The sequence below is a fragment of the Heptranchias perlo genome, chromosome 7 (genome assembly GCF_035084215.1).
Source record: "Heptranchias perlo isolate sHepPer1 chromosome 7, sHepPer1.hap1, whole genome shotgun sequence".
Lineage (NCBI taxonomy): Eukaryota > Metazoa > Chordata > Chondrichthyes > Hexanchiformes > Hexanchidae > Heptranchias > Heptranchias perlo.
In genome coordinates, this window is record NC_090331.1 from 58,684,697 (window position 1) to 58,712,149 (window position 27,453).

The following is a 27,453-nucleotide window of genomic DNA, read 5'->3' on the forward strand; positions in this document are numbered from 1 at the left end:
TTTGAGGGGATGAGAATGGAACTACGGAAGGCAAATTGGGGGAAAAAAATGACAGTGATAAAACAGCAGTGGAAAATATTTTAAATGTTGATCAATAGAGTTCAGGGGAAATATCCCTCTTAAAAAAAAAACAAGAACAAACTAGTTAATGATGAATAAAGAGAAGGGTGAAATTGAAACTAAAGAAAAAGACGTACTCTAAGTATATAGACAGTAAAGGAGAGGATGACAAAAGGGAATATGAAGAGGTTAGGAAAGAAGTCAACAAAACAATTAGGAAAGCTAAGATGAACTACGGAATTAAATAATCGAGGAATATAAAAAGAAATAGTAAAGAGATTCCATAGACAGATAAATAAGAAAAGAAAAATTAGAATAGGGATAGGGCCACTAAGAGATGCACAAGATAAACTCACAGGGAATGACAAGAAATGGTAGAAATATTGCTCAGCTACTTTATTTCGGTATTTACCAGGGAGACTAACAAAGTGGGCATGGTATTGAAGAGGAGATCAAAAAAGACATAAAAACATTTAAGATAGAAAGGTGGGAGATAATTGATAAACTAATCAAACTTAGAGAGGATAAAAACCCTGGACTGGGATGGATTGTGTCCACGAGTATTAAAAGAAGGTAGTGAGGAGATAGAGGAGGCTCGATTACTTATATATAAAAATTCATTAGAGAGGGGAGTAGTGCTAGAGGACTGGCGGACAGCTAATGTTGTTCCTATATTTAAAAAGGGAGATAGAACAAGTCCAGGGAACTATAGACCAGCTAGCTTAACGTCGGTGGTAGGAAAAGTAATGGAATCATTTCTCAAAGATGTAATAGAAAAACATCTAGAAACTGAAAATATAATAAAGAATAGTCAGCACGGATTTCAGAAGGGAAAGTCATGTTTAACCAACCTTATTGATTTCTATGAAGAAGTAACAGAAAGAGTAGACAAGGGTAATGTAGTAGATGTAATATATTTGGATCCTCAAAAGGCTTTCGATAAGGTACCGCATTGTAGATGCATGAATAAGGTCAGAGCACGTGGAGTCAGGGGACCTGTAGCAGAATGGATAGCAAGCTGGCTATAGAACAGAAAACAGAGAATAGGGGTTAAGGGTACGTACTCATACTGGCAAAAGGTGGGCAGTGGTGTTCCACGGGGATCGGTGCTGGGACCGCTGTTGTTCACAATTTACATTAACTATTTGGATTCGGGAATCGGAAGTACAATTTCAAAATTTGTGGATGACACCAAATCGGGGGGAGTATTAATACAAAGGAAGAATGTGTCAAAAAGCAAGAGGACATTAATTGCAGAATGGGCGTGTAATTGGCAAATGAATTTCAATATAGATAAGTGTGAGGCCATTCATTTTGTTAGGAAGAATAAAAGGCCACATACTCCTTGGATAATAAGAGTCTAAATGGGAGAGAGGAGCAAAGGGATCTAGGTGTACAAATCACTAAAGTAGCAATGCAGGTTGTTAAGGCTATAAAAAAAAAGGCAAATCAAGCACTGGGGTTCATTTCTAGAGGGATAGAATTGAAAAGCAGAGAAGTTATGTTAAATTTGTATAGAACCCTGGTTAGACCAAACTTGGAGTACCATGAACATTTGTGGTCTCCATATTATAAAAAGGATATAGAGGCATTGGAGCGGGTGCAAAAAAAATTCACAAGGATGATACCAGAACTGAGAGGATATACTTATCAGGAAAGGCTGAACAGGATGGGGCTCTTCTCTCCAGAACAGAGAAGGCTGAGGGGTAGCCTGATAGAGGTCTTTAAGATAATGAAAGGTTTGTTAGGGTAGACGTAGAGAAAACGTTTCCACTTGTGGGGGAGTCCAAAACTAGAGATCATCAATATAAAATAGTCGCAAATAAATCCAATAGGGAATTCAGGAGAAACTTCTTTACCCAAAGAGTTCTTGGAATGTGAAACATGCTACCACAAGGAGAGGTTGAAGCAAGTAGTATAAATGCATTTAAGGGGAAACTAGATAAGCACATGAGGGGGAAAAAAGAACAGAATGATATGCTGATAGAGTTAGATGAAGTAGGGAGGGAGTAGGCACGTAAGGAGCATAAACGCCGGCATAGACCAGTTGGGCCGAATGGCCTGTTTCTGTGCTGTAGTTTTGATGTAAGTTGATGTACTTTTATTTCTCTGAATTGGCCCAAAAATGTGTTGCGCTCTTTTTAACTGTTCCTGAAAACGGCCTCAAAACTTGCATTTCTTCCTTGACATAAAGACAATGATTAAATTGATCTGTATAAAAATTTTATATTTAATGCAAAAGCATTTTTTGATGGGTTTGCCTCTGCCCCCCCCCCCCCCCCCCACTTCCAATCCAAGCCATACTTTCACACCTCCTTCCTATAAGTCATCTCCAGAGATACACGTGGAGGGGTCTGGAGCAGGTCATGCCTGTCTGCCTTCACCGAGGAGTATTTTGCCCACACAGCTCTTGATCTGTTTGCTGTATCATCAGGGCAACATGTTGAATGAAGGCCCAGCTGCATGTCCACACGGACTATAGAGAATCTGGATACGTATTTCTAGGTGATGTTCTGTACCCCCCAGTGGTCTGCTTGAGTGACATTGTCAAGGAGCTGGAAGCAGGTTGCCTCCATGTATTCTTGTGTGGAGACGCCTGAAAGAAGATGGAAACTTTTCATTTTAACGCTAAAACTATTATTAAAAAATTATATTTCTGGAATTAGATATTTTTAAGAGTTATTTCAACTGGAAGGAATCTGTGTTGCATGGAGCATAAACAAATATTACATAGATTGTGTAAGTTTTAAGGTTTATTTAAGCTCATTTCTGATATTGGTGGCTGATTTTAAAGACTTGTGCTTTCATGTTGAAAAGCTAACCATGAAGCATTTCCTTGTAGTTGTGGAGCTCTGTTGCAGTACCTCAGTGTAGTATTTTAACCCTTTGCCCTGCTTTAGAAGGAGAGCTTGTTAGCTTATTTCAGTTCATTGTTAAAGCAGCTTCCTTATTTTTAAGTGTACCTATGGTATACAGGAAGGTAAGATCTTTTCTCCCTGACTGCACTGTACTGTATGCAACATGCTACTACTAACAAATCCGTTAAATTGTTTTTCTATATTATGAGCTGATAATGTGGAGATCCATGGTACATTTTGTAGGTTACGAAGAAATGTACCTTAATTTTGTGGTGGTAGTTTCCTAGAAATGTAGACTGGTTTTAGAAATGTTTTATGATACTTTTATTTTTCAAGAGGCGTTTATAAGGCTTGAAAGGGTTAAGGAAAGTGAATCAGAAAGGCAGGAAGTTTCTGAGCTGCTAACAATACAAAAGGTCAACCGCTTCCTCCTGCCTCATGACGTCTGAATCTTGAATTGAAGTAGTCAGGATACAGCCTGAATTGAGAACCATCTTGAATGTCCACCCTTCACTGTAGCTGTAACAGAGAAAAAGTATTTGACACCTTTCCTGATCTACTGCGAACCTTTTGACATTGGAAAGAGATGTATTGGACTTGTAAGCAGAGCATCACCATAATTGTTGTACTGTATATCAGAGTCTAAAAATGGTATGGCTAGGTTAGACATTTGACGTATTACAAATTATAGCTAAAAGTCAAAATAATTACATATTAAAATATAACTCCCCAATCAAATTGCTGTTTGGAGACTAAACACAATGTATCTAAAGGTTTGATGGTCTGCAGAAACAATTAAAAGGAACCATGACTATTTAGCTACATGTATGGCTGTTTCTTAAAGAATTTGCTGTATGTTAATAGATATTTGTAGTGGCATTTTTCCAATTATATAGTTGCCATCATACTTTTGAGCTTCTGTGCAAGATGTAGTTTTTTAAATTAAATCATTTTTCTTCAAGTACATGTTATAAAATGTATTTGCTTCCTGGACTAAAATTTGAAGATGTTTGTGACCTGTACCAGCACCAGCTTATATTCTTATTTACTAATTTAGCATTAATCTGAAGTTTTCAAGAACAAGGAAAATTTACTTCTACAAAGTGAAATTATTTCCCGAAAATGTAAACTTGCTTTCTATTTTGGAAACACAAGAAGTTTTATCATAGATGCAGCTAATATTTGTAAAGGTTGTGTTTTATATATACTTAGAAAATCTCAATGCAATCTGGCAGAGTCAACACAGCTTTGTGAAAGGGAAATCATGTTTGACTAATTAATAGAGTTCTTTGAGGAAGTAACAAGCAACGTGGACAAAGGGGATCCTGTGGATGTGGTGTACTTGGATTTCCAGAAGGCTTTTGACAAGGTGCCACATCAAAGGCCACTACACAAAATAATAACAGCATTTGACTGAGTGTGGCACCAAGGAGCCCTAGTAAAATTGAAGTCAATGGGAGTCGGGGGGGAAAACTCTCCAATGGCTGGAGTCATACCTAGCACAAAAGAAGATGGTGGTGGTTGTTGGAGGCCAATCATCTCAGCCCCAGGACATTGCTGCAGGAGTTCCTCAAGGCAGTGTCCTAGGCCCAACCATCTTCAGCTGCTTCGTCAATGACCTTCCCTCCATCATAAGGTCAGAAATGGGGATGCTCGCTGATGATTGCACAGTGTTCAGTTTCATTCGCAATCCCTCAAATAATGAAGCAGTCCGAGCCCGCATGCAGCAAGATCTGGACAACATCCAGGCTTGGGCTGATAAGTGGCAAGTAACATTCGCGCCAGACAAGTGCCAGGCAATGACCACCTCCAACAAGGGAGAGTCTAACCACCTCGCCTTGACATTCAACGGCATTACCATCGCCGAATCCCCCACCATCAACATCCTGGGGGTCACCATTGACCAGAAACTTAACTGGACTAGCCACATAAATACTGTGGCTACAAGAGCAGGTCATAAGCTGGGTATTCTGCGGCGAGTGACTCACCTCCTGACTTCCCAAAGCCTTTTCACCATCTACAAGGCACAAGTCAGGAGTGTGATGGAATACTCTCCACTTGCCTGGATGAGTGCAGCTCCAACAACACTCAAGAAGCTCGACACCATCCAGGACGAAGCAGTCCGCTTGATTGGCACCCCATCCACCACCCTAAACATTCACTCCCTTCACCACCGGCGCACAGTGGCTTCAGTGTGTACCATCCACAGGATGCACTGCAGCAACTCACCAAGGCTTCTTCGACAGCACCTCCCAAACCCGCGACCTCTACCACCTAGAAGGACAAGAGCAGCAGGCACATGGGAACAACACCACCTGCACGTTCCCCTCCAAGTCACACACCATCCTGACTTGGAAATATATCGCCGTTCCTTCATCGTCGCTGGGTCAAAATCCTGGAACTCCCTTCCTAACTGCACTGTGGGAGAACCTTCACTGGATGGACTGCAGTGGTTCAAGAAGGCGGCTCACCACCACCTTCTCAAGGGCAATTAGGGATGGGCAATAAATGCTGGCCTCGTCAGCGACGCCCACATCCCATTAACGAATAAAAAAAAAACGCTCATGGTGTAGGGGGTAACATATTAGCGTGGATAAAGGATTGGTTAACTAACAGGAAACAGAGAGTAGGCATGAATGGGTCATTTTCAGGTTGGCAAGATGTAACGAGTGGAGTGCCACAGGGATCAGTGCTTGGGCCTCAACTATTTACAATCTATATCAGTGACTTGGATAAAGGGACCGAATAAATGGTTGCTAAATTTGCTGATGGCACAAAGGTAGGTAGGAAAGTAAGTTGTGAAGAGGATATAAGGAATCTGCAAAGGAAGATAGATAGGTTAAGTGAGTGGGCAAAAATTTGGCAGATGGAGTATAATGTGGGAAAATGTGAACTTGTCCCCTGTGGCAGGAGGAATAGAAAAGTAGTATATTATTTAAATGGAGAGAGATCAGGATGTCCTAGTACATGAATCACAAAAAGTTAGTATGCAGGTAGAGTAAGTGGTTAGGAAGGCAAATAGAATGTTGTCATTTATTGCAAGGGGACTGGAATATAAAAGTAGAGATGTTTTGCTACAGTTACACAGGGCATTGGTGGGACCACATCTAGAATACTGTGTGCCGTTTTGGTCTCCTTATTTAAGAAAGGACATAATTACTTTAGAGGCGGTTCAGAGAAGATTCACTCGACTGGTTCCTGGGATGAGGGGGTTATCTTATGAGGAAAGGTTGGACAAGTTGGTCCTGTATACACTGGAGTTTAGAAGAATGAGACATGATTTTATTGAAACATATAAGATCCTGAGGGGAGTTGAAGGGGTAGATGCTGAAAGGATGTTTCCCCTTGTGGGAGAGAGTAGAACTAGGGGCCACAGTTTAAAAATAAGGGGTCTCCCATTTAAGACAGAGATGAGGAGAAATTTTTTCTCTGAGGGTCGAGTGTCTGTGGATCTCCCTTCCCTAGAGACTAGTAGAGGCAGGGTCATTGAATATTTTTAAGGCCGAGTTAGATAGATTCCTGATTAACAAGGGATTCAAAGGTTATAATAGGTAGATGGGAAAGTGGGGTTGAGGTCACAATCAGATCAGCCATGATCCTATCAAATGGCAGAGCAGGCTCGAGGAGCTGAATGGACTACTCTTAATTTGTATGTTCATATGTACTAGCAATTTACTGTGCAGTTGGTCATGGTGATTTGAAGGATGCATTGCTTTATCCTATGTAAGGCACTATATATTATCAGAGTTACTGACTTAAATGTGCAAACGAGGTTCCCCTGCACTTCCAGCAAAGTAACGCCAACGAAGGAGAGCAGATCCAAAGAGTTTCCTGCCCAGTGAGTTATAACAGTGTGATTGGAGTTCATATTAAAATCTAAAAGTGTAAGGGAACAGAATTAAAACAACTAACACTGCTGAATTAATACCCATTAGTTACCAGCTATATCTGCACTAACATTAATTATGCAAAATTACTGTTTCTTAGAAAGAAGGTTCAACGAATCTCCAAAGGGGAGCTCAGCAAAAATAGTTTGGAACTCCTGCCATAGAGAGTATGTGAGCAATGACCTAACAGGGACAGGTGAGGTTAACAGCTATATATCAAAACAGAGTCCCAGAGCAACACTGCAGAAGATTCACTAATTTTTTTTATATATATGCTTTAAAAGTCTGATAGTCTTAAAATATGCGCTAGAAGAATTAACTGTTGCTGTCTGTACAGTGGATCTTTTCTTCCCACCTCCAAAAAGTATAATGCCTATGGCACTTGTTATGCACTTTTGTGGGTCATATAATAATAGGCAGCTGCATTGAAATGGAGGATCAGTTTTAATTTATTATATAATTTGGGCTACAGTTTCAAAAGAATGAGAGGAAAATGGCTCAGAAGTGCTGATACAATATGCAACAGTTCTCTGTTAAAAACTGACTGTGGGAATGTTTTTAACCACTTTCCTAACTCTCTGTTCTGGTTGCTTGTCTTTCAGAGCAATAGGGGCTTTGCTCACTTCATGAATTTAACCAGCAACAAAATGTAGTCAAATATGCAAATAAGTGGGTAGGAATTCTGAAGGTCAACTCTATATGAAAATAACTAGTTTACAGTTGTGACTATAAGGAAGTTAAGGTTATGTCAAAAGTATGATTTAAAAATTGTAAAGTTTGTAATTGTAGTGAGTAAATCATTGCTCAGTTTTGTTTGGTACTGTGTGAAGTAGGATGGGATAATAAACTTGAAGCTAAAACCTTTCAAAACATGTAAAGTTTCCATTCAGATGTGAAATATTTTTAAAGGAATTTTAGACTTCTTCTCTTTGTACACTGCATGTTGAATAAGAGCCACCCATTCACTCATATCTAGTAATGACATTGAAAGTGCAGTGGGGCTTGGCCTTGTAACTTAAGCTGTAGGTATACCCAGCATTTCTTTGCTTGAATTGGGGGAAAAAAAACATAGGTACATGAAAGTTTGAAGGGCGGTACAAGTATTGAAGGCACAAGATAACTACTCTGTATTTGTAGGATTGCCAACCCTCCAGCATTGTCCTGGAATCTCCAAGAATTAAAGATTAATCTCTTGGACACTGCTGTGAGCAATCTAGGAGAAAAATCATAGGGATGTTTAAAAAAAAGTCTTTTTTTTTCCATTTAAACACTTTCGTTTGTTAGCTCTAAAAATATCGGAGATGGAGGTGGGGGGGGGGAGGCTGTTTGACCGAGGTCATGTGATGAATGTTCCAGGAATATGTCCAACCAGAGTTGGCAACCCTATGTATTTGTCATTTGGGAATTAATGATTTCTCTTTATATTTTAAAACTTCTTTCTTCCAGTAGCAGCAGATAACGTATTACTGGAAGAAAAGAAAATATTATTTAACAGAAAATAGGTGATTGAAGCCCAGTCTTCCTGCCGATTTCAGCTGGAGCTGTTGGCAGCATGTTTTAGATTTGTGCGCACACCTTCCAAATGTTCGCCCCACCCCCAGTTCGTGTTAGCATTCTCCTCCCCGTGGCAAGTATATGCTTCCTCCCCCCACCCCACTTTCTCATCCCCACTCCCTCTTTCTCCCCACTCTTGCCCTTAGTATTGCTTCAGGGTTTCTACCCGAAACCTCTCATGGTTGCAAGGCAAAGTGGTTGCAATGTATCTGCATACCATGGGTGGGAATTCCTGATCTCTCAAGAATTCGCGCCCACAGTAAGCAGCTGTTTTCAATCACTTTGCCTTACAGTAGCAGAAGCAACAGGACTCTGGCAGGAGCCTAGGAACAGCGCTGGGGGTGGGATTTGTCTGCGCTGAATTATGTCTGCAAATGTGGACATGTGTACTAGATTTCCAAAACATTGACTTGTGCTGGTGCAATGTGAACAAGTGGTATGTATGTGAAAGGTGTAGGCCATTTTCATCGATTATCGTACAGTCTCTGTATAACTAATACACTAGTGTTTGTTTATTTTTGCTTTGTGCTGTAGACCGGTGCTTCTGAAGATGGGACTTGCTTCTTCAGTAGATGCCAAGATACTAAGGCTCTTTTTTTAAAAAAAAGAGTATTGTAGTTAAACTAGCATGTGAAAAACAGTGTTAAAAGTGTTAACTTAGTTCCTTCAATAACTCACTTGAGGCAATAGAGCCAATAATAGCATCATTACCCAGACTATGAAATAAATTTATCCAAAAATCAGCAATTGACAGGATAAAGTAATCCTTTTAAATGTTCAATTTTTAAAAGTGATCTGACAATGACAACACTGCTTTAAGGTATAGATATTGAGAGCACCTGCACGTCATACACCATTACATGAGGATAGGCAGCAAATCATTCAACAATTGCCAGTTTTCATTATGCAAAAATTGTATGAAATCCTGAGATAGCTGAGAAGAAAGAATGACCAACTTGTATTTAGAAGATGCTTAATCACGTCTCTAAGAAACCACTCAAAGCACTTCACATACAGTAAATTACTTTGAAGTAGTAATGCCTGTTGTTATGTAGGAAAGTACAACAGCCATTTTGTTCACAGCAAGATCTTACAAAACAGCAATGAAAGGAAAGAGCAGTAGATTTGTTCTGTTGGTTGAGAGAAGAATAGTTCAAATAATAGCATGAGGTCTTCAACGTTCATCTGAACCATAAGAACAGACAGATGGAATCTCAGTTTAACATCTCACCCACAAGATGGTGTGTCAAACATCACAGCACTCAGTGCTGCACTGGAGTGTCAGCCTGTATTATGTGTTCAAGACCTGGAATGGGGCTGAATCTAGAATCTTTTTGGCTAAGCCTACAATCCATTTTAGTTAGCCTAAAACTGCTGAGATGGCACATCAATATGTGGCATCACAGAGGTTGGACACTGGTTCCTCCTGCAATCCCCATTAACCACTGAGAATCAGTTGCTTAAAATATTAAAAAGTGACTTTTTTTTGTCTTTCTAATGCTCTGTTATTAATGGTTATTCTTTACTATGGACCTGCAGGTTGATATTTTCACCGAAATAAAAGAAGTATAGTTATAGCTATGGAAGAAGCAGTTGTATCTGGACGTGCACATAGCTGGAGAAATGCTAAAGAGAAAAGGAAGGCTTGGGCAAGAAGCAGAGATTCTTGGCAAATCTCTGAGGCAGACGACGGGTGTGTTGCCGCAGAGACTACAGAGCTATCAGAAGACCATAGTTCAGCAAATCTAGAACTGTCCGGAACATCAACTGAAGGTAGGACTTTTCTGGTTCATCACATTACAAAATGCCAAAGATTTGTGTGCATGTTTGATAAATGATGCAATATTATTAATAATATCATCATAACCCATTGGTGGCCAGTAGGTTTGATGATGTTTTTGTGCAGCCTAAATACCAAAACTTTTAAGAAGTCCTTCAATTGGTTGTCAGGAATTACCTGCATGGAGTGCGTGCACACGTCTCTTTGTAAACTTAAGCATCTATTCCCACACCAACGTGGTTAACTCTTAACTGCCCTCTGAAGTGGCCTAGTAAGCAACTCAGTTGTATCAAACTCAGGGTAACTCGGGATGGGCAATAAATGCCGGCCTTGCCATTGATGCCCACATTCCAAGTATGAATTTTTAAAAAATACATGCCAACCTTCAGCTGTTAGAGGGTCCAGTCAGTGAGGTACTGTTAGTTGACAAAAGCTAATGTGAATGGACCCCTCTTCCTACCAGTAATGGAAAGGATGCCGACTGCTGTATTCTGTAGATAGGAATTGCCACCTATATTATCCAGCAATTGGAATTACTTAAACTTCTCAGGTCACTTTTACCTGAGTGTTACCTATGCGGGGGAGAGAGAGAGGAATGGGGGAAATGAATGGCAATGAAGCTGAGAAGGAAGAAAGACATTTTTTAATACATTTGTACTTGAATTGTAGGCTGTATTTATTGCCCATCCCTAGTTGCCCTGAGATGAAGGTCATGGGCCTTCTATAGAAATTATTTGTACAACAGAGTGGGTTGCTAGGCTGCATCAGATGATATTTTAAAGTGATTGGACAACAGAGTGGCTTGTTAGGCCAAGTCAGAGAACATTAACAATCAATCATTGTCTGGACTATAGTTGTCATGTGTAGGCCTAACTAGGTAGGAGTAACGTTCCCTGCAGGACATCAGTTAACTAGTTGGGTTTTTATAACGACATGGCAGTTTTTATGGTTATTTTTTCTGATGCTAGCCCAACAGATTTATGGAAATCAACTCCAATGGTGGGAGTTGAACTCATGACCTCTGGGCTGCTACTGCAGTACCATAACCAGAAATGAAGGGGGGAAGGAAGAGGAGAGGGAAATGGATGACAGAGAAGCTAAGAGGGAATGGGGACATGGATAGCAATGAAGGGAGTGAGAAGAGGAGAGGGAAATGGATGGCAATAAAGGGGAGTGGGCAAGGTGGAATGGATGATGATAATGGGGAGAGTGTTAGAGGGAAATGGCTCGTAATAAAGGAGAGAATAAGACACCGAGGTTGCAAACAATTTGGTTCAGCCTGCGACAATGGCCAGGAAGAAGGATGCAGTCGGTGACAAGGGTATGAAGTTTGTGGCAGGGCCAGAAGATGATGGCTTTGGTCTTTCAACTGTGTAGCTGGTGGCAATTGTGGCTCATTCCAGACTCTGTTAGATAAGCAGTCTGGCTGCACAGAGCAGTGGAGCAGTTGAGAGGCAAAACTGAATCATATAAAGCAGCAAGAAGGTAAAACACCATTTTGGAAAAGCCTAATTAATTCAGTTCTCATTTTTATATAACTGTGCAGAGAGCAGTGTTATCACCAGGGTATTTAGTGTGTCAGTGCCAACATACTTTTAAGAAACATCTTACTTAAACTAATGTTTGATGTTGTGTGATATTCTTCATAGCCTTAAATTGTTCCCACCACTATTACCATCAGTAACAGACCTGTAACTATGAGTACCAGCTAGTGTAGCTCAGACACAAAGTACAATATCTATTATTGTACAGCTGAGTGTTTTTGTTTTTCACAAATTAAGTGGACATAGTTTGAAAATTTCAGACACACCATTAAGCATTATTGACACCCTAGTGACAACACTGTAGAATAAAACTTAACAAAGTGCCCCAAATTAAGCAGTGCTGTACCAGATGCTAAATGGCCTGAAGACTTAATGAATTACAGTAGAACCAATTTACAAAGCTGGCTATGGGACTCATGCAACAGTCATTCTATTGGTAAGGGGTCATTAATATGTGTTTGATAAGGGATTCTTAATGTATGTTTGTCTGGTATATTTGGGGCTTTAAAATAAATAATACATTTCCTTTTTGTTTTGAGTTGCAGATATTGAAATTAGTTAGAATGTGTTTTGTATTGTTATATGCATAATCTTAGGTTTGCACGTTTATGTTTGACTTGGTATATTCTCCATTTAACAGAAGGAGTTATTATGCCAACTGTTAAAAAGTATCTTCCAGGCAAGGAAATGCACACTCAAGCCAAATATTATGTTCCCATATATATGAAGGATACCACTTTACACCTTGTTGGCAGATCTGTCCATCTGGCAGAAAAATTGCAAGCAATGGCTACACATTTAAAAGATTTTGGTAAAATATTTTAACATCAGCTTTGACTCAGTGATAGCATTCTCCCCTGAGCCAGAAGGTTGTGGGTTCAAGTCCCAATCTAGGTTGACACTTCAATGCAATACTGAGGAAGTGCTGTACTGTCAGAGGTGCAGTCTTTTGGACGTTAAACCAAAGTCCCAACTGCCCTCTCGGGTGGGCATAGAAGATCCCATGGCATTGAAGAAGAGCAGGGGAGTTTTCCCTGTCTCCTGACCAATATTTATCCCTCAACTAACATCAACAACAACAACTACTTTCATTCATATAGCACCTTTAACATAGTAAAAGGTCCCAAGGCGCTAAAATAGATCATCTGGTCATTATCTCATTGCTGACTACACTTCTAAAGAACTTCATTTGCTGGAAAGCTTTTAGATGCCCTGAGGTGGTGAATGGTGCTATATAAATGGAAGTTATTTCTTTATCATATAATTGGGAGCCACCAGATAGTACTGTTCACCTGCTGTCAAACCTCAGTCATGCTTTGTTGCGTGAGATATCTTTTGTCAACTCGTACTGTGCTTAAAAACACAAGAAAAGTCAGGAATGAGAAAAGGTTATTTGGCCCATTCAAGCTCCTTTGTCTATATAACTTTCCCATCATGGCATGTAATTTTTAATAACTCAAGTTTTTGCCTCTGATATTCCAAACACGTATCAGTCTTTGAGTAAAAAAAAGTTTTTCTTGGTTTCTGTTCTAATTTTGCTTTTCACCAATTAATGTTCTTTAATCTTACTCTTTTGCCTTGCTTTGGAAATATAATCTAGATTTACATTATCTATACCACTTGAAAATGTTATATCCTTTGACAAGAATAACCCTTAACTGCCTTTTTTCTAGAGCAAGAAGCTTAAACTTCTAATCTATGCTCGTAGCTCTTCCCATTTCAGTTTATTAGTTTTGCTGCTTTTTTCTGTATCCTATCTTGTGTCCTAGGGACCAAAAAAGAAAACAGTATTCTATGTATGATCTGACTAAGGTTTACAAATCCTTAGCGTACTTGTGTAGATTTACATTCTACTATTGGCTAGATATTCTTGTATTCTATTAGCATTCTTAATTTTTTTCACCACAATGTCTGGGCTATTTTAAGGGGGTAATTTTAACCTATCCCGCCAGGCAGGCAACGGACGGCTTCAGGTTGGATAGCTGTTTTATACCCCACCTGATTTTATACCCCACCTGATTTTACTTCAACCCAAACTGTCCCGCCCCGCTCTTGAGCTTAAAATCATGCCCTAGATGTCATTTTTTAGGTATAAAACAATCTTTTTACATTTTTTGGCCTGGTTGGAACCATGTACCATTTTCACCATGGAATCCATTTTAAATTGAGATGCATAATTGCAAAAAGAATTAATTGTGATTTATTTCAAATTGGGCCTATGCAAATTTGTAGAAATATCTTTTGCCTGTTCTTGCTTTTTCAGTTTCTCTCCCTCCCCCATTGTTTTCAATAAGGAACTGATTTTCATTCCTGGAATAAACTGGGATCTTCCACTGGTCTGTTTTTGTTGTTCTTTATTGGATTTTTATAAGTTACCTCCCCTTCAGACTCTTGGGTTATTTTAAAAATGGAAATGCTAAGAGGAACTGAGTGGTCGATGAGAGGAAGCCACTTTCCAAGTCTACTGAAAAGACATGTTATTAAGATGACTCCTGTGTAAGGATAGAATATATGTGATGGCAATAATGAATTGCACTGATGGTATTTAGCATGCCAATTTTTGAATGGTACATGTCACCAGCACTATTTTGCCCTAGTACACAGTCACTTCAATTTGTGTTAATTTGCATTTTTCTCATTTGTTCTATCTCCATATACAAAAGGAAGTTGTTGTCACCTCACCAGCAATGTCCTAAGTTGACTCACTCACTCCTTGCCTCACCCAACTCTTTCAGTGATTGCCATGTACAAAAACAAGCCAACTCGCTCTTCTTAATGCGCAGAGATGGCATAGTGGTCGATCCCTGTAACTACTCTATTGACTGTAGTGGGCATTTTATTCTGACTTCTTATGTTGGCACACCTTTTAGATGACCTAATTTCTTGTTGAGATTAATTTCTGGAATCTATTTGTGCATGTAAATATATATTTCTCGTCCCAATTGAAAGTCCTGAAGTGACAGGGTGGGACAAGAAACTCTCCCAATTCTTCTAATATTTTTGCACTGTAGCCTCTTGATGCAGTAGGCAAAATATTTGAGTCAGATGAGAAGAGTTTACAATTTATAAATAAATACAATAATTGAATAAATTTAATTTTGCAAATGTGGTAGGTTTAAAAAAAAGAAAATTATTTAGCTCCTTGGGTTGTCATTCTAGATTGCTGAATATTAATGAACATCAACAAAACTTGCAGAGGCAGCTGAATTAGCTTGATCTCCTCCTGCATCTTGCTGCCACATTTGCCCTTTGAGGAAGTTCTTCAGATATGATGATCTGGTGCAACCATTGGACTCTTAGCCCAATGTGGAGATGTGCTTCATATTTGCTGGAACTTTGAATGTCCCGTTTATTTTGAAAAGCAATATGTTCTTGATTGCTTGTGGCTACAACACTCATTACAGAACTGTTCAAGATCTTTAAAACCCAACATATTCCGTCTGATTTAAACTTTACACTGGCTTTAATTTCTAACAATCTTAGTTATGGCTAATACCCTGTTAATCAAATGTGAAACTATTACACATTGCACGAAGCTGATACAATCTCCTTTTGACAGAAAATGGGATATCAAATAAGAAGATTGAAATTTGGCTTCAAGATTGTGGGTAAGTCTGTTTCTGTTGTGGGGATGGCATATGGTAGTCTTTTTAAAAACCATGTTTAATGATGTAAACTGTTTAAAATTCACTAAATACAGAAAGGTGGAGCAGTTGTGGCAGCTTTATTCTATTGTAATTTTCTCATTACTGTGTTAAATAAAAATCTAAATTTAAACAGTAATGCACACTAAAAAATTAACACTGATTTGAATTAATTTTGTGAAGTTTTTTTAGCACAAATGCCTTTGTATTATTCAATTTTTAGATCACAGGGCAAAAACTATTCAGAAATAAGCAAGTGGGTTTTAAGGTCAAAGCAGTTATCTGAAATGCAGTGTAATATGCAGTTCTCCTACCCTGAGGATTTTAGAAGAGCTCTAAGAAAAGATAAGATCAAATGCTTTACTTTACAATTGATCTCTCCATAACAGAGCTTCATTTATGTTTGCTTCCTAAATGGATCGGTGCATGGTTTTGCTTAAAGGGAAAAGTAGGTCTAAGGGGAGTACTCCACATTTTATAGAAAAAATACTCATGAGAATTTACTGTGTTTCTAAAATCATCAGTTTAATTACTGGCTTGAGGTGACCCTCATGGCTGGTGATGTCATTGATAGGAAGTGTCCCAGAGTGGTTCCATATGAAACAGGCCACAACATCTGCCTGGCTAAGATTTGCTCTGGAGCTGAGGAATCCTAGGGAAACTATGTTATAGGTTGGGAATGCCGAGTATCTGGCTATGCGCAGTGTTCTGGGACCCTGTGGCTTTGAATCTGGTCATGACCGGTCAGAAGTCAAGACCCCCCATCTCCACCATTTTCTTATGGAACTGCTCCAAGATGCACAAGGGATACTCCTTATCAGTGACGTCAGTGGCATGGTCTAGCAGGGAAGAAGGCCTATCTTAAAAATCCACAACTGGCAGTTTGCAAGAATTGTAAAGAAAATTCTCGAGTATGTTTTACTCTAAAATAGAGGAAGTACCCTCAACTTGCCTTCCCCTTTATGTGTTCAAATATTTATTTCAGTCGACCCATTGTCATGCTTCTTCCTCTTCCAGCAAGCAGGGTAGAACGGTCTTACCCATAGACCACTTCACGGCAGCGGTCAATGTTGTCCTATGGATGGCTGCAACAGAAAATGCACTCCTGCAGCAAGTCTAGTCCTGAGATTTTCTCCATCTGGCCTTCCCTTTCTGATGAAGTGTTTCACCTGAGAATTAACATGTTTCTGCATTAGAGTTAAAATGGATTCAGATATACTGCATTATGAGTCAGTGGGCACTTAAATGTTGAGATACTGAAAATGTAATCGCCTCATCATATGCCCAATGTACAAATAATTCTGATACATCTAAACCAAACCCTCTAAATGTTGTCACATGCATAAGTTTAAGTGACAAATGAAGTGAACTCTGGGAATTCAATTTAAAAAAAACACCTCCTGTATATCCCAGTCTTATAACATCTAACCTTTCAGTTAATTAATCAAAGTACTTGTTATTTTCTTTGGAAGTTGTATATCACATGATTCAAAGAAGAAAATGTGAAATATATGTTTGGGAGTTAGAATGGTAGTAGCAAGTTTTAGATTCCAACTTTCCTTTTAGCAGGAATTACGAAACGTATTTGCATTTGTGCATGGAAAATACTTTTGAAAATGCTAATAGCTTTCTGTACAAACAGTTCTGTAATAGTAATCCCTAAGTCATCCATTACACTTTTATTCATTTGAGGTCCAGCCATTTGCTTTATCTTGAATATAAAGAGTTTACATTGGTATTCTATAAAATGTGCTTTTAAAACTATATTCATGGCGGCTATTTATGTTATACTAGTGGATCTCCTGTAATGTTGCTCTTGGTGCATCAGAAGATATTTATAAGTGAGATTGGCCGCTTAAAGAATTAGAAAGAAGTCTATGAGGGAGGCGTTCAGAAGTAAAATGTTAGTTTCCTGGGGAACCCGAGAGAATCAAAAACACAATCGGGTTTTTTTTTGTAAGATGTATAGCAAAAGCGATGGATTTACGTGTACAAAATATTTTTCAGGCTGTAAAAATGCTCTTGTTTCAGTAATAGGCACATAATTGATAGAATATATGCAGTTACACTCTGCAAATTTACTTGAGCTTAGAATGAAAACCATTTGCTGCTAAAACGATAAATCTCTGTATAAAAGGCCGGAATTCCTAAAAGCAGTAGCTTACTCATTCCAGAACTGTTACATGTTCAAAAATGTGTGCCCTTTAAACAGCGTATTCACAGTTCAAGTCGCTATGCTTGCTGAAGATGAAATAGTAGAGGTAATCTGCATTATGCCTCCTTTGAGTCAATGGGAAATATGAAGAGCCATTGCTGTTTTCCATAACTCTCATGCCAATGTCAGCCTTGCCTTGTGTCTGTCTTGGCTTAGTGTCAAGTCTCGCTTCAGAGACTTGGGCACATAATCTAGGCTGTTATTTCAGTGCAGCACTCCCTCAATACTGCACTATCAGAGGTGCCGTCCTTCGGATGAGAAGTTAAACCGAGGTCCCGTCTGCCCCCTCAGGTGGACGTAAAAGATCCCACAGTACTATTTGAAGAAGAGCAACAGAGTTCTCCCAGTGTTCTGGCCAACATTTGTCCCTCAGCCAACACCTAAAACAATATCTGGTCATTTATTTCATTGCTGTTTGTGGGCCCTTGCTGTGTGCAAATTGGCTGCCACATTTCCTACATTACAACAGTGACTACACTTCAGAAGTATTTAATTGGCTGTAAAGTGCTTTGGGACAGTCTGAGGTCGTGAAGGGCGCTATATAAATGAGAGTCTGTATTTTCTTTTACTTGAGATAGCATACATCTGACGGCCTATTAAAACTTTAATTTTGACCTTTTACAGTAGGCAACAGAAATATGAAATAGTACTGCAGTATATTGTCCTGTCTCTTCCACCCTTCTCCCACGGAGAGCCCTGCACTTCGATTAGCATGATAATATAAACTAATCTCTGAACTTCATAGGCTTTCCTAAAGCAAAGTATTGTTTAAATAGCAAGAATATTCACACTGTAAACTTTGGGTTACCCAAATGTCAGTTCTTAGTAAAATTTTATTTGCCTCCAATAATGACAAAAATACAGAACATCATTTGAGATGACTTTTTGGACAAAGATACTAAGTTTTGGGGTAATGAAGCAAAGAGTTTCCTCCTGAATAACAAAAACAAAAAAAATTGATTTAGGTATACATCCCATAATGTGTGCATTTAAAGCATAGCTGTTGACTAGATGGAATAACATCATTCAGTGAAATTATTTTTTATTCATTCATCGTCACTGGCAAGGCCAGCCTTTTATTGCCCATCCCTAATTGCCCATGAGAAGGTGGTAATGAGCCACCTTCTTGAACCGCTGCAGTCGGTGTGGTGAAGGTTCTCCCACAGTGCTGTTAGGTAGGGAGTTCCAGGATTTTGACCCAGCGACTATGAAGGAGCAGCGATATATTTCCAAGTGAGGATGGTGTCCGACTAGGAGGGGAACGTCCAGGTGGTGATCTCATGCGCCTGCTGCCCTTGTCCTTGTCCTTTTTAGGTGGTAGAGGTTGTGGGTTTGGGAGGTGCTGTTGAAGAAGCCTTGGCGAGTTGCTGCAGTGCATCCTGTGGATGATACACACTGCAACCACGGTGCGCCGGTGGTGAAGGGAGTGAATGTTTAGGGTGGCAGATGGGGTGCCAATCAAGTGGGCTGCTTTGTCCTGGATGGTGTCAAGCTTCTTGAGTGTTGTTGGAGCTGCACTCATCCAGGCAGGTGGAGAGTATTCCATCACACTCCTGACTTGTGCCTTGTAGATGGTGGAAAGGCTTTGGGGAGTCAGGAGGTGAGTCACTCGCCGTAGAATACCCAGCCCCTGACCTGCTCTTGTAGCCACAGAATTTATGTGACCGGTCCAGTTTCTGGTCAATGGTGACCCCCAGGATGTTGATGGTGGGGGATTGGACACTACGCTGAGGAACTCCTGCAGCGATTTTCCGATCTTTCCTATAATATGTGAACATTGGGGGGGTGCGGGGGTGGTATTTCACAGAGGAAACATTGAGCCAGGTTTTGCTGTGAACGGCGAATGGTGCTGTTCGTTAGACTTACAATTGCCCATAGACGTTCTGTGAGCTTTTGCCCCGGCAAGTTACTGTCAATGGGACAGTCAAACTACATGGCACCTTCTACAGGGCATCTGAGACCTGTGTGAACATGGCAAGCAACTGTGTATCTCCTTAACCAATCAGATTGAAGAATTGTTAATAACCGCGCTGAACCAAGCAGTGTAAATTAGAATGGTGAATTCAACGTCAAATCAGGCACAGAAAGCAAAATAACGCGAGGGTAAGAAAGATTGAATTAAGGGACAGAGATAAAAAAGAGAAAGAAAAAGTTTTTAAAAAAGTATTTCAGTTTTCTTTTAAATGTTCAACAATAATTAAAATCTGAACGAATGAGTCTCCACACTTGTAAAAGTTAATTTTCAGTGCCAGAGATGTTGTTAGGCAGTAATTAAGACTTACCACGCCATTAAAAGGGTATTAAGACTTGAAATGACTTGACTTAACTTTTTTTGGCGCGTTTAGTCCATATCTACGATACCAGTAGAGGAACTTCATGCTGTTCAATTAATTTGAACGGTGAGCCAGCTGTTGAGATGCCGTTTTCACACAGCTTTTTGAAGGAGCATGCATCTCGAATAGCAACTTTGCGATTTCCACGTTTAACTGTGCATGTGTGGTCACTGGAAGTTACTGTTCGATTTGCACATAAATAACGGTGAGGCATTATTAACGGTGAGCAAAATCTGGCCCAATTTGTTTGTACAGTTGTAATTCAGCCATTTCTTTGTCAGTTGTGCAAGACAAACTAACCAGATTAGCATAGAAATAACTATTAAATATTAATTACCATGGCTGCTGGATTAAAGAACAATGAGGATTTTCTATGATTTGCACTATATATGTGCTAGGAAATGAGGAAAATTTAAAGAGGTGCTGCCTTGATTGCTGAGGAGGCAGTAAAAATGTGCACAATTTTCTTTGTAATGACATGGCTGAAATGCAGTGACATATTTCAATGCAAACCATGATATTATCAGCAAAGTGATAGCACTGTCGACGACAGCTTCCATCAAGCGGCACTCACTCACCAATAACCTGCTCACCGATGCTCAGTTCGGGTTCTGCCAGGACCACTTGGCTCCAGACCTCATTACAGCCTTGGTCCAAACATGGACAAAGGAGCTGAATTCCAGAAGTGAGGTGAGAGTGACTGCCCTTGACATCAAGGCAACATTTGACTGATTGTGGGACCAAGGAGCCCTAGTAAAATTGAAGTCAATGGGAATCGGGGGGAAAACTCTCCAGTGGCTGGTGTCATACCTAGCACAAAGGAAGATGGTAGTGGTTGTTGGAGGCCAATCATCTCAGCCCCAGGACATTGCTGCAGGAGTTCCTCAGGGCAGCGTCCTAGGCCCAAACATCTTCAGCTGCTTCATCAATGACCTTCCCTCCATCATAAATGGGGATGTTCGCTGATTATTGCACAGTGTTCAGTTCCATTCACAACCCCTCAGATAATGAAGCAGTTCGTGCCCGCATGCAGCAAGACCTGGACAACATCCAGGCTTGGGCTGAGAAGTGGCAAGTAACATTTGCGCCAGACAAGTGCCAGGCAATGACCATCTCCAACAAGAGAGAGTCTAACCATCTCCCCTTGACATTCAACGGCATTAACATCACCAAATCCCCCACCTTCAACATCCTGGGGGTCACTATTGGCCAGAAACTTAACTGGACCAGCCATATAAATACCATGGCTACAAGAGCAGGTCAGAGGCTGGGTATTCTGCAGCGAGTGACTCACCATCTGCAAGGCACAAGTCAGGAGTGTGATGGAATATTCTCCACTTGCCTGGATGAGTGCAGCTCCAACAACACTCAAGAAAGCTTGACACCATCCAGGACAAAGCAGCCTGCTTGATTGGCACCCCATCCACCACCCTAACCGTTCGCTGCCTCCAACACTGGCGCACAGTGGCTACAGTGTGTACCATCCACAGGATGCACTGCAGCAACTCGCCAAGGCTTCTTCGACAGCACCACCCAAACCCGCGACCTCTACCACCTTGAAGGACAAGGGCAGCAGGCACATGGGAACACCACCTGCACGTTCCCCTCCAAGTCACACACCATCCCGACTTGGAAATATATCGCCGTTCCTTTGTTGTCGCTGGGTCAAAATCCTGGAACTCCCTTCCTAACGGCACTGTGGGAGAACCTTCACCGCATGGATGGCCGCAGTTCAAGAAGGCGGCTCACCACCACCTTCTTGAGGGCAATTAGGGATGGGCAATAAATGCTGGCTTCGTCAGCCCACATCCCATGAATGAATTTAAAAAAAACATATGTTGCAGTCTTTGACAAATATGGAAAAGGATTTACAAAGCAATAATAACGCCTTTTTAGCTCCCCCCAAGTTGTCGTCACATTTCTTAGTTTCCTCAATTAAAAGTGCTGCACAGGTGCAGGAGGAGGCTACTGTGTTGTCCTTGGAATGCAAGTTAAATCTTACATGGTGTAGCACAATGCATTGTGCCTGATGAGAAAGATGTATTCCATTAGCCGGTAGCTTTTTATTGCTCCCATTTTTGTTTTCAATAAAGTGAACATTTGTAAGGTAACAGGTCTTGTGTGTATCAGTAGGTGGTAAATTTACTGCTGGTCATAAACCACTGGCAAGAGAAGCTTTAGTTAGCCCAGGGTTATCCTCTCCGCCAAAGCCGTTTCTTAATTATAAAGTATAAGCTGTTGTCAATGCTAACTATTCCTTCATCTGCTTTTCTTTTTGTTTCTTTGTGGGTAGAGCATGCATTTATACACATTAAAAGAAAAACTTGTTTATTAAACTTTTATTGTGTGGTTACAGAACACCATTAGGGGCATCTTTGGATGAACAAAGCCATCTACCATTGAAGGGTAAGTTTGTTTCTTACCAATAGATGTTGTTTTGGATTGGTAGAAAACCTGTTGTGCTAATAGCCATCTAATAGGTGTGATTTCTTTGCTATTGTAATTTTATCTTTCAGCTTCAAAGCTTTAAAAAATGTAACCTAAGCAGAATTTTGATGTAAACAAAAGCAAAGAGTTTTGAGAAATGAAAGGTAAACTTAAAAGGTTTACACTCACTTAAGCATGTGGCTGTCTCAACAGGCGCAGTTACAAAAAATGGATGTAGCTTTGAGGATGACCTGTCGCTGGGTGCAGAAGGTGGGTATGTTTTGTGATGGAGGATGTACAGTAATATTTTTTGTATTGTGTTAGCCTGTTAAATCTGTGAGTTACAATTTAACAAGAAGTGTCATTCATACCTTCTGTCTATTTAATTGCAAGTTGTTGCTGAAGTTGATTGTAGCTCAGAAACATTGCTGTTGATTAGGTTTCCTTTATATCTGGAAGTTAACACTTGTGTAGCCGTTGCATAAACATTGGAATTTATTAAGTGGGAAATGCTCATGTTAATGTATGGTGCATGACAATAGAAGAAGGAAAAGTTCCAGAACTGTCACTGAAATATCGTCAATTCCATTTTCTACGACTTGCCTTAGAAATAGATTTTAAACTTAGAAGGATACCAATCCTTCTTTCCACAGCGGTCTTGTGCCATGTTGCATTTAGGGAACTGGGCAACCTATTTTTAAGCCTTTACCTATGCCATTTTGAAGCTGCAGTTAGGAGATGTGGGAGTGTGACCCGGGGTGGCTTTTCCTTTAATTTTTACCATAATTAAGATGAAGGTCCACCTCGACACAAGAGAGCTACCGTCTCACTTTTGTACCTTTGGCAGCAATGAGCTCTCCAGGTCATATATAGACCAAACTTGATGAAGATTAAAGCTCTTTCTGCTCTGACTTGACAGGTTGCCTTAATCACAATTTTAGATAAACATCCTATAGTTCTCAGCTGATATGTCCAATTTACACATTAGCCATTCTTGATGTCTCTGAGTGAGACTGCCAGTTTAATGCCCATTAGTGCCAGATTATGGACAGTGTTGTACTGTAGGTTCTCTTTTTTTTATTCATTCATAGGATGTGGGCATCGCTGGCGAGGCCAGCATTTATTGCCCTTGAGAAGGTGGTGATCAGCCGCCGCCTTGAACCCTGCAGTCCGAGTGGTGAAGGTTCTCCGACAGTGCTGTTAGGAAGGGAGTTCCAGGATTTTGACCCAGCGACGATGAAGGAACGGTGATCTATTTCCAAGTCGGGATGGTGTGTGACTTGGAGGGGAATGTGCAGGTGGTATTGTTCCCATGTGTCTGCTGTCCTTGTCCTTCTAGGTGGTAGAGGTCGTGGGTTTGGGTAGTGCTGTCGAAGAAGCCTTGGTGAGTTGCTGCAGTGCATCCTGTGGATGGTACACACTGCAGCCACGGTGTGCCGGTGATGAAAGGAGTGAATGTTTAGGGTGGTGGATGGGGTGCCAATCAAGCAGGCTGCTTTGTCCTGGATGGTGTCGAGCTTCTTGTGTGTTGTTGGAGCTGCACTCATCCAAGCAAGTGGAGAGTATTCCATCACACTCCTGACTTGTGCCTTGTAGATGGTGGAAAGGCTTTGGGGAGTCAGGAGGTGAGTAACTCGCTGCAGAATACCCAGCCCCTGACCTGCTGTTGTAGCCACAGTATTTATATGGCTGGTCCAGTTAAGTTTCTGGTCAATGGTGACCCCCAGGATGTTGATGGTGGGGGATTTGGTGATGGTAATGTCGTTGAATGTCAAGGGGAGGTGGTTAGACTCTCTCTTGTTGGAGATGGTCATTGCCTGGCACTTGTCTGGCGCGAATGTTACTTGCCACTTATGAGCCCAAGCCTGGATGTTGTCCAGGTCTTGCTGCATGCGGGCTCGGACTGCTTCATTATCTGAGCGGTTGCGAATGGAACTGAACACTGTGCAGTCATCAACAAACATCCCCATTTCTGACCTTATGATGAAGGGAAAGTCATTGATGAAGCAGCTGAAGATGGTTGGGCCTAGGACACTGCCCTGAGGAACTCCTGCAGCAATGTCCTGGGGCTGAGATGATTGGCCTCCAACAACGACTACCATCTTCCTTTGTGCTGGGTATGACTCCAGCCACTGGAGAGTTTTCCCCTTGATTCCCATTGACTTCAATTTTACTATGGCTCTTTGGTGCCACACTCGGTCAAATGCTACCTTGATGTCAAGGGCTGTCACTCTCACCTCACCTTGAATTCAGCTCTTTTGTCCATGTTTGGACCAAGGCCGTAAGTGAAGTCTGGAGCCGAGTGGTCCTGGCCGAACCCAAACTGAGCATCGGTGAGCAGGTTATTGATGAGTAAGCACCACTTACTCATGCCAACTAAGAACTGGGTTTAATGTAAGGACATTTACCGACCTGCAGAGAGATGATTTTCATCCCATAAATTTGAGCTGGATTCCAACTCAAGCCCAGGATGAAAGGACTGTCTATTGAACATTTATTTTTCCTCTTCTTCATGGCACTATTTTGAGGTCAGAAACCCTGATATGGGGGAAATCACAAGAGAGAATCCTATGTCCCACTGCTCTGTAATGCCACACGTGAATTCTCTAATGTGCAACAAACCTGGTGAATTAGGTCTAAGAGCCATTTTAAGACTGCCCGCCAACTGCCTGGAGTACAATATTTAAAAACTGGTTCCTCCTCCCCATACTTAATTTGTTTCTCAATCTCACTATTGACGTCTGGAAATGAGTGTGCAGAGAATGGAGTTGTTACCTTGTGATGGGGTTTGATCTTCCCATTATGTTTATGCTGTTTCAATGCTACAACTGGATTGTTCAAACTGCAGAATGATTTTGCTGCTCAGCAAACAGTTAGCCAAATTTTCATTTAATATCATGTATGCATTTTAGGAATTATAACGCAGTGGAATTTATTATTGGAATGCCGACCTTACTGATTACGAATGGTTGGTTAAACATGACTCTCCTGCGCCTAAAATATTTACATGTTTTGACAAGTTAAGGAAGAATGGCCAAGAAAAACTGCATGCTGACACAGCTACAGGAACAGAATCTGAACGATCTCCTGTTTGTGTGGCTGTGATATCAAAAGTTATCCCTTTCCTGATTACTGTGTGGTCGGCTTATACAATTGGAGGGTTTCTTCGAAGAGGAAGTGCCTTGCGTTTAAGGCTTTAACTTGATTCCCGTATGAGATGTAAACTATATTTCAACTGCTTATACAAATCAACTGAGTTTGTAAATGCATAAAAACAGTCTGGTTCCTTAATTTATGGGAAGTATCGCTTTCAATTTCTGATTACTGTTTATGCCAATTATATTTTCCTCTACTCTTGTTTGTCGCACAGAATTGTATCAGTCTTGAACAAGGCTGCTACAACATGGAATGTCTGTGGCATAAAATAAATGTGAAATGAAAAGTTTCTTTTGGAAAAAAGGAGTTCTGCTGGTATTCTGAGGTGTTTTTGAATGCAACAAGAGTATGCAAGTTTATATGATTGAAACTGAGATTTGAACTTTTGACCTCTGACAATGGAGTTTCAATTCCGAGAGCAATGTATCTGTGTTACAAATTTTGGATCTGCACTAGATATTGGAACACTCATTATAGAACTGCTTAAGATCTTTAAAGCTCAACATATTCAGTTGGAACTCAACTTTACAGTGACTTTAATTTCTAACAATCTTAGTTATGGCTAATAATTTGTTAATCAAATATAAAATTATAACACATTCCACTAAGCTGATACAATCTCCTATTGACAGAAAAGGGCTGTAATAATAAGACCAGTTATTGTGAGTACTGAATTCTGTACCTCAGTACATTTCTCTTGCCTTTTGGTAGGCAGACTGATGTCATCTAGTGAGATGAGGTCAATTGTAAACCGACAAACTGGTTTATTTTACACAAAACGCATGATTGAATATGGTTTCAGTGAAATACAATTTATTTTATATCACTCCTCATAAAATGAATAATAACAAAATATGCTTGTTAATGGGCTATTCTCCCTTGACAAGACAGCAATCCCTGTACCCAGCCAACACTAACCTTTCTCTTAAAGGATATGTCTGTTCTTAGCCTGGATTGATGAAGCTCATTGGCTGATTAGAAAATGAGACCTCTCTGACTGTTTCTAAAACATTAATAAAAGCCGGTAATGGCTGGAAACACTCATCAAATCAGACAGCTTCCATGGAGAGGGGAAAATAGGGTTAACGGTTCAGCTTTATGACTCTTTGTCAGAACCCAGAGAGAGAGGGGAAAATACAAAGCTTGATCTCTGTCTTTCTCTGAGTTCTCTGTGTTGACGATTGACTCATTGCACTGCTAATAAAAACTGCCGCCTCAAATCAGGAACCACCCATGGCACATGTTCAGCTAAAACATGTTCTTGGCTGTGTCAATGAAACCACTCCCAACAGGTGCAAATTTCTCTGGAGATGTTGGATTGCACAAACTGATATACATCATTGATTTTAATGGCAAATCCATTTCTCTTCAGGAGGGCTGGTCAAAATCCCAGCTCTCCTTTGTTTTAGTGGCTCCAGGCTTTTTGCTATCAAATCAGAAAACCATGCTGGCCTCTGGCAATTAAGCCTTTGTTTCTGAACCTGACTTTATATCAAAACAATTTATGACTTAAAAGTAAAAATCCCTTCCAGGTCAACTAGGTAAAAATCTCTCAATGTGGCAGTTTATAATGATCGCTCCTGCACCTAGGGTGTGTCCATCATGCACCAGATATCCTATTGTTTCTTGCACCCAACTCACAACCATCACATACCAGATGTCTCACAAATGCAAAACAATATTCAAAAAAAGGCACAGGTCAGATTAGCAGCTAAACATCACAACAGTGCTCCAGACCCAAGAATATCCATCAACAATATCATGGGAGATCCGTAAGTTGTATTATATTTTTGCAATCATATGTACTTTCCTCCTCTCCTCTCCTGAAGATGCTGACCATTGTTGGGCTACAGTTCCACAGCTGAAGCAGCAGCAACGAACGAGAACAACTTGCATTTTTATAGTGCCTTTAATGTGGAAAAATGTCCCTAGGCATTATAGAGGCATAATCAAAAAAATCAACACTGAGCTAAGAAAGGAGATATTAAGAAGGGT

At 40.4% G+C, this 27,453-nt stretch overlaps 1 protein-coding gene across 3 annotated transcripts in view; it reads left to right on the top strand.

The window, feature by feature from the left end:
• itprid2 (ITPR interacting domain containing 2) overlaps positions 1-27,453 on the top strand; it is a 145,417-nt gene that overhangs the window by 63,978 nt on the left and 53,986 nt on the right. For 2 of the 3 annotated variants that reach the window (XM_067987672.1, XM_067987673.1), the window contains exons 2-5: positions 9,899-10,132; positions 15,243-15,291; positions 22,232-22,281; positions 22,516-22,572. In XM_067987672.1, coding sequence (XP_067843773.1) covers positions 9,940-10,132; positions 15,243-15,291; positions 22,232-22,281; positions 22,516-22,572 — 349 coding nt within the window. In that variant the 5' untranslated portion in view covers positions 9,899-9,939. Of the gene's footprint in view, positions 1-9,898; positions 10,133-15,242; positions 15,292-22,231; positions 22,282-22,515; positions 22,573-27,453 lie in introns of those variants that run through there. The other variant, XM_067987674.1, reaches the window with a different exon arrangement.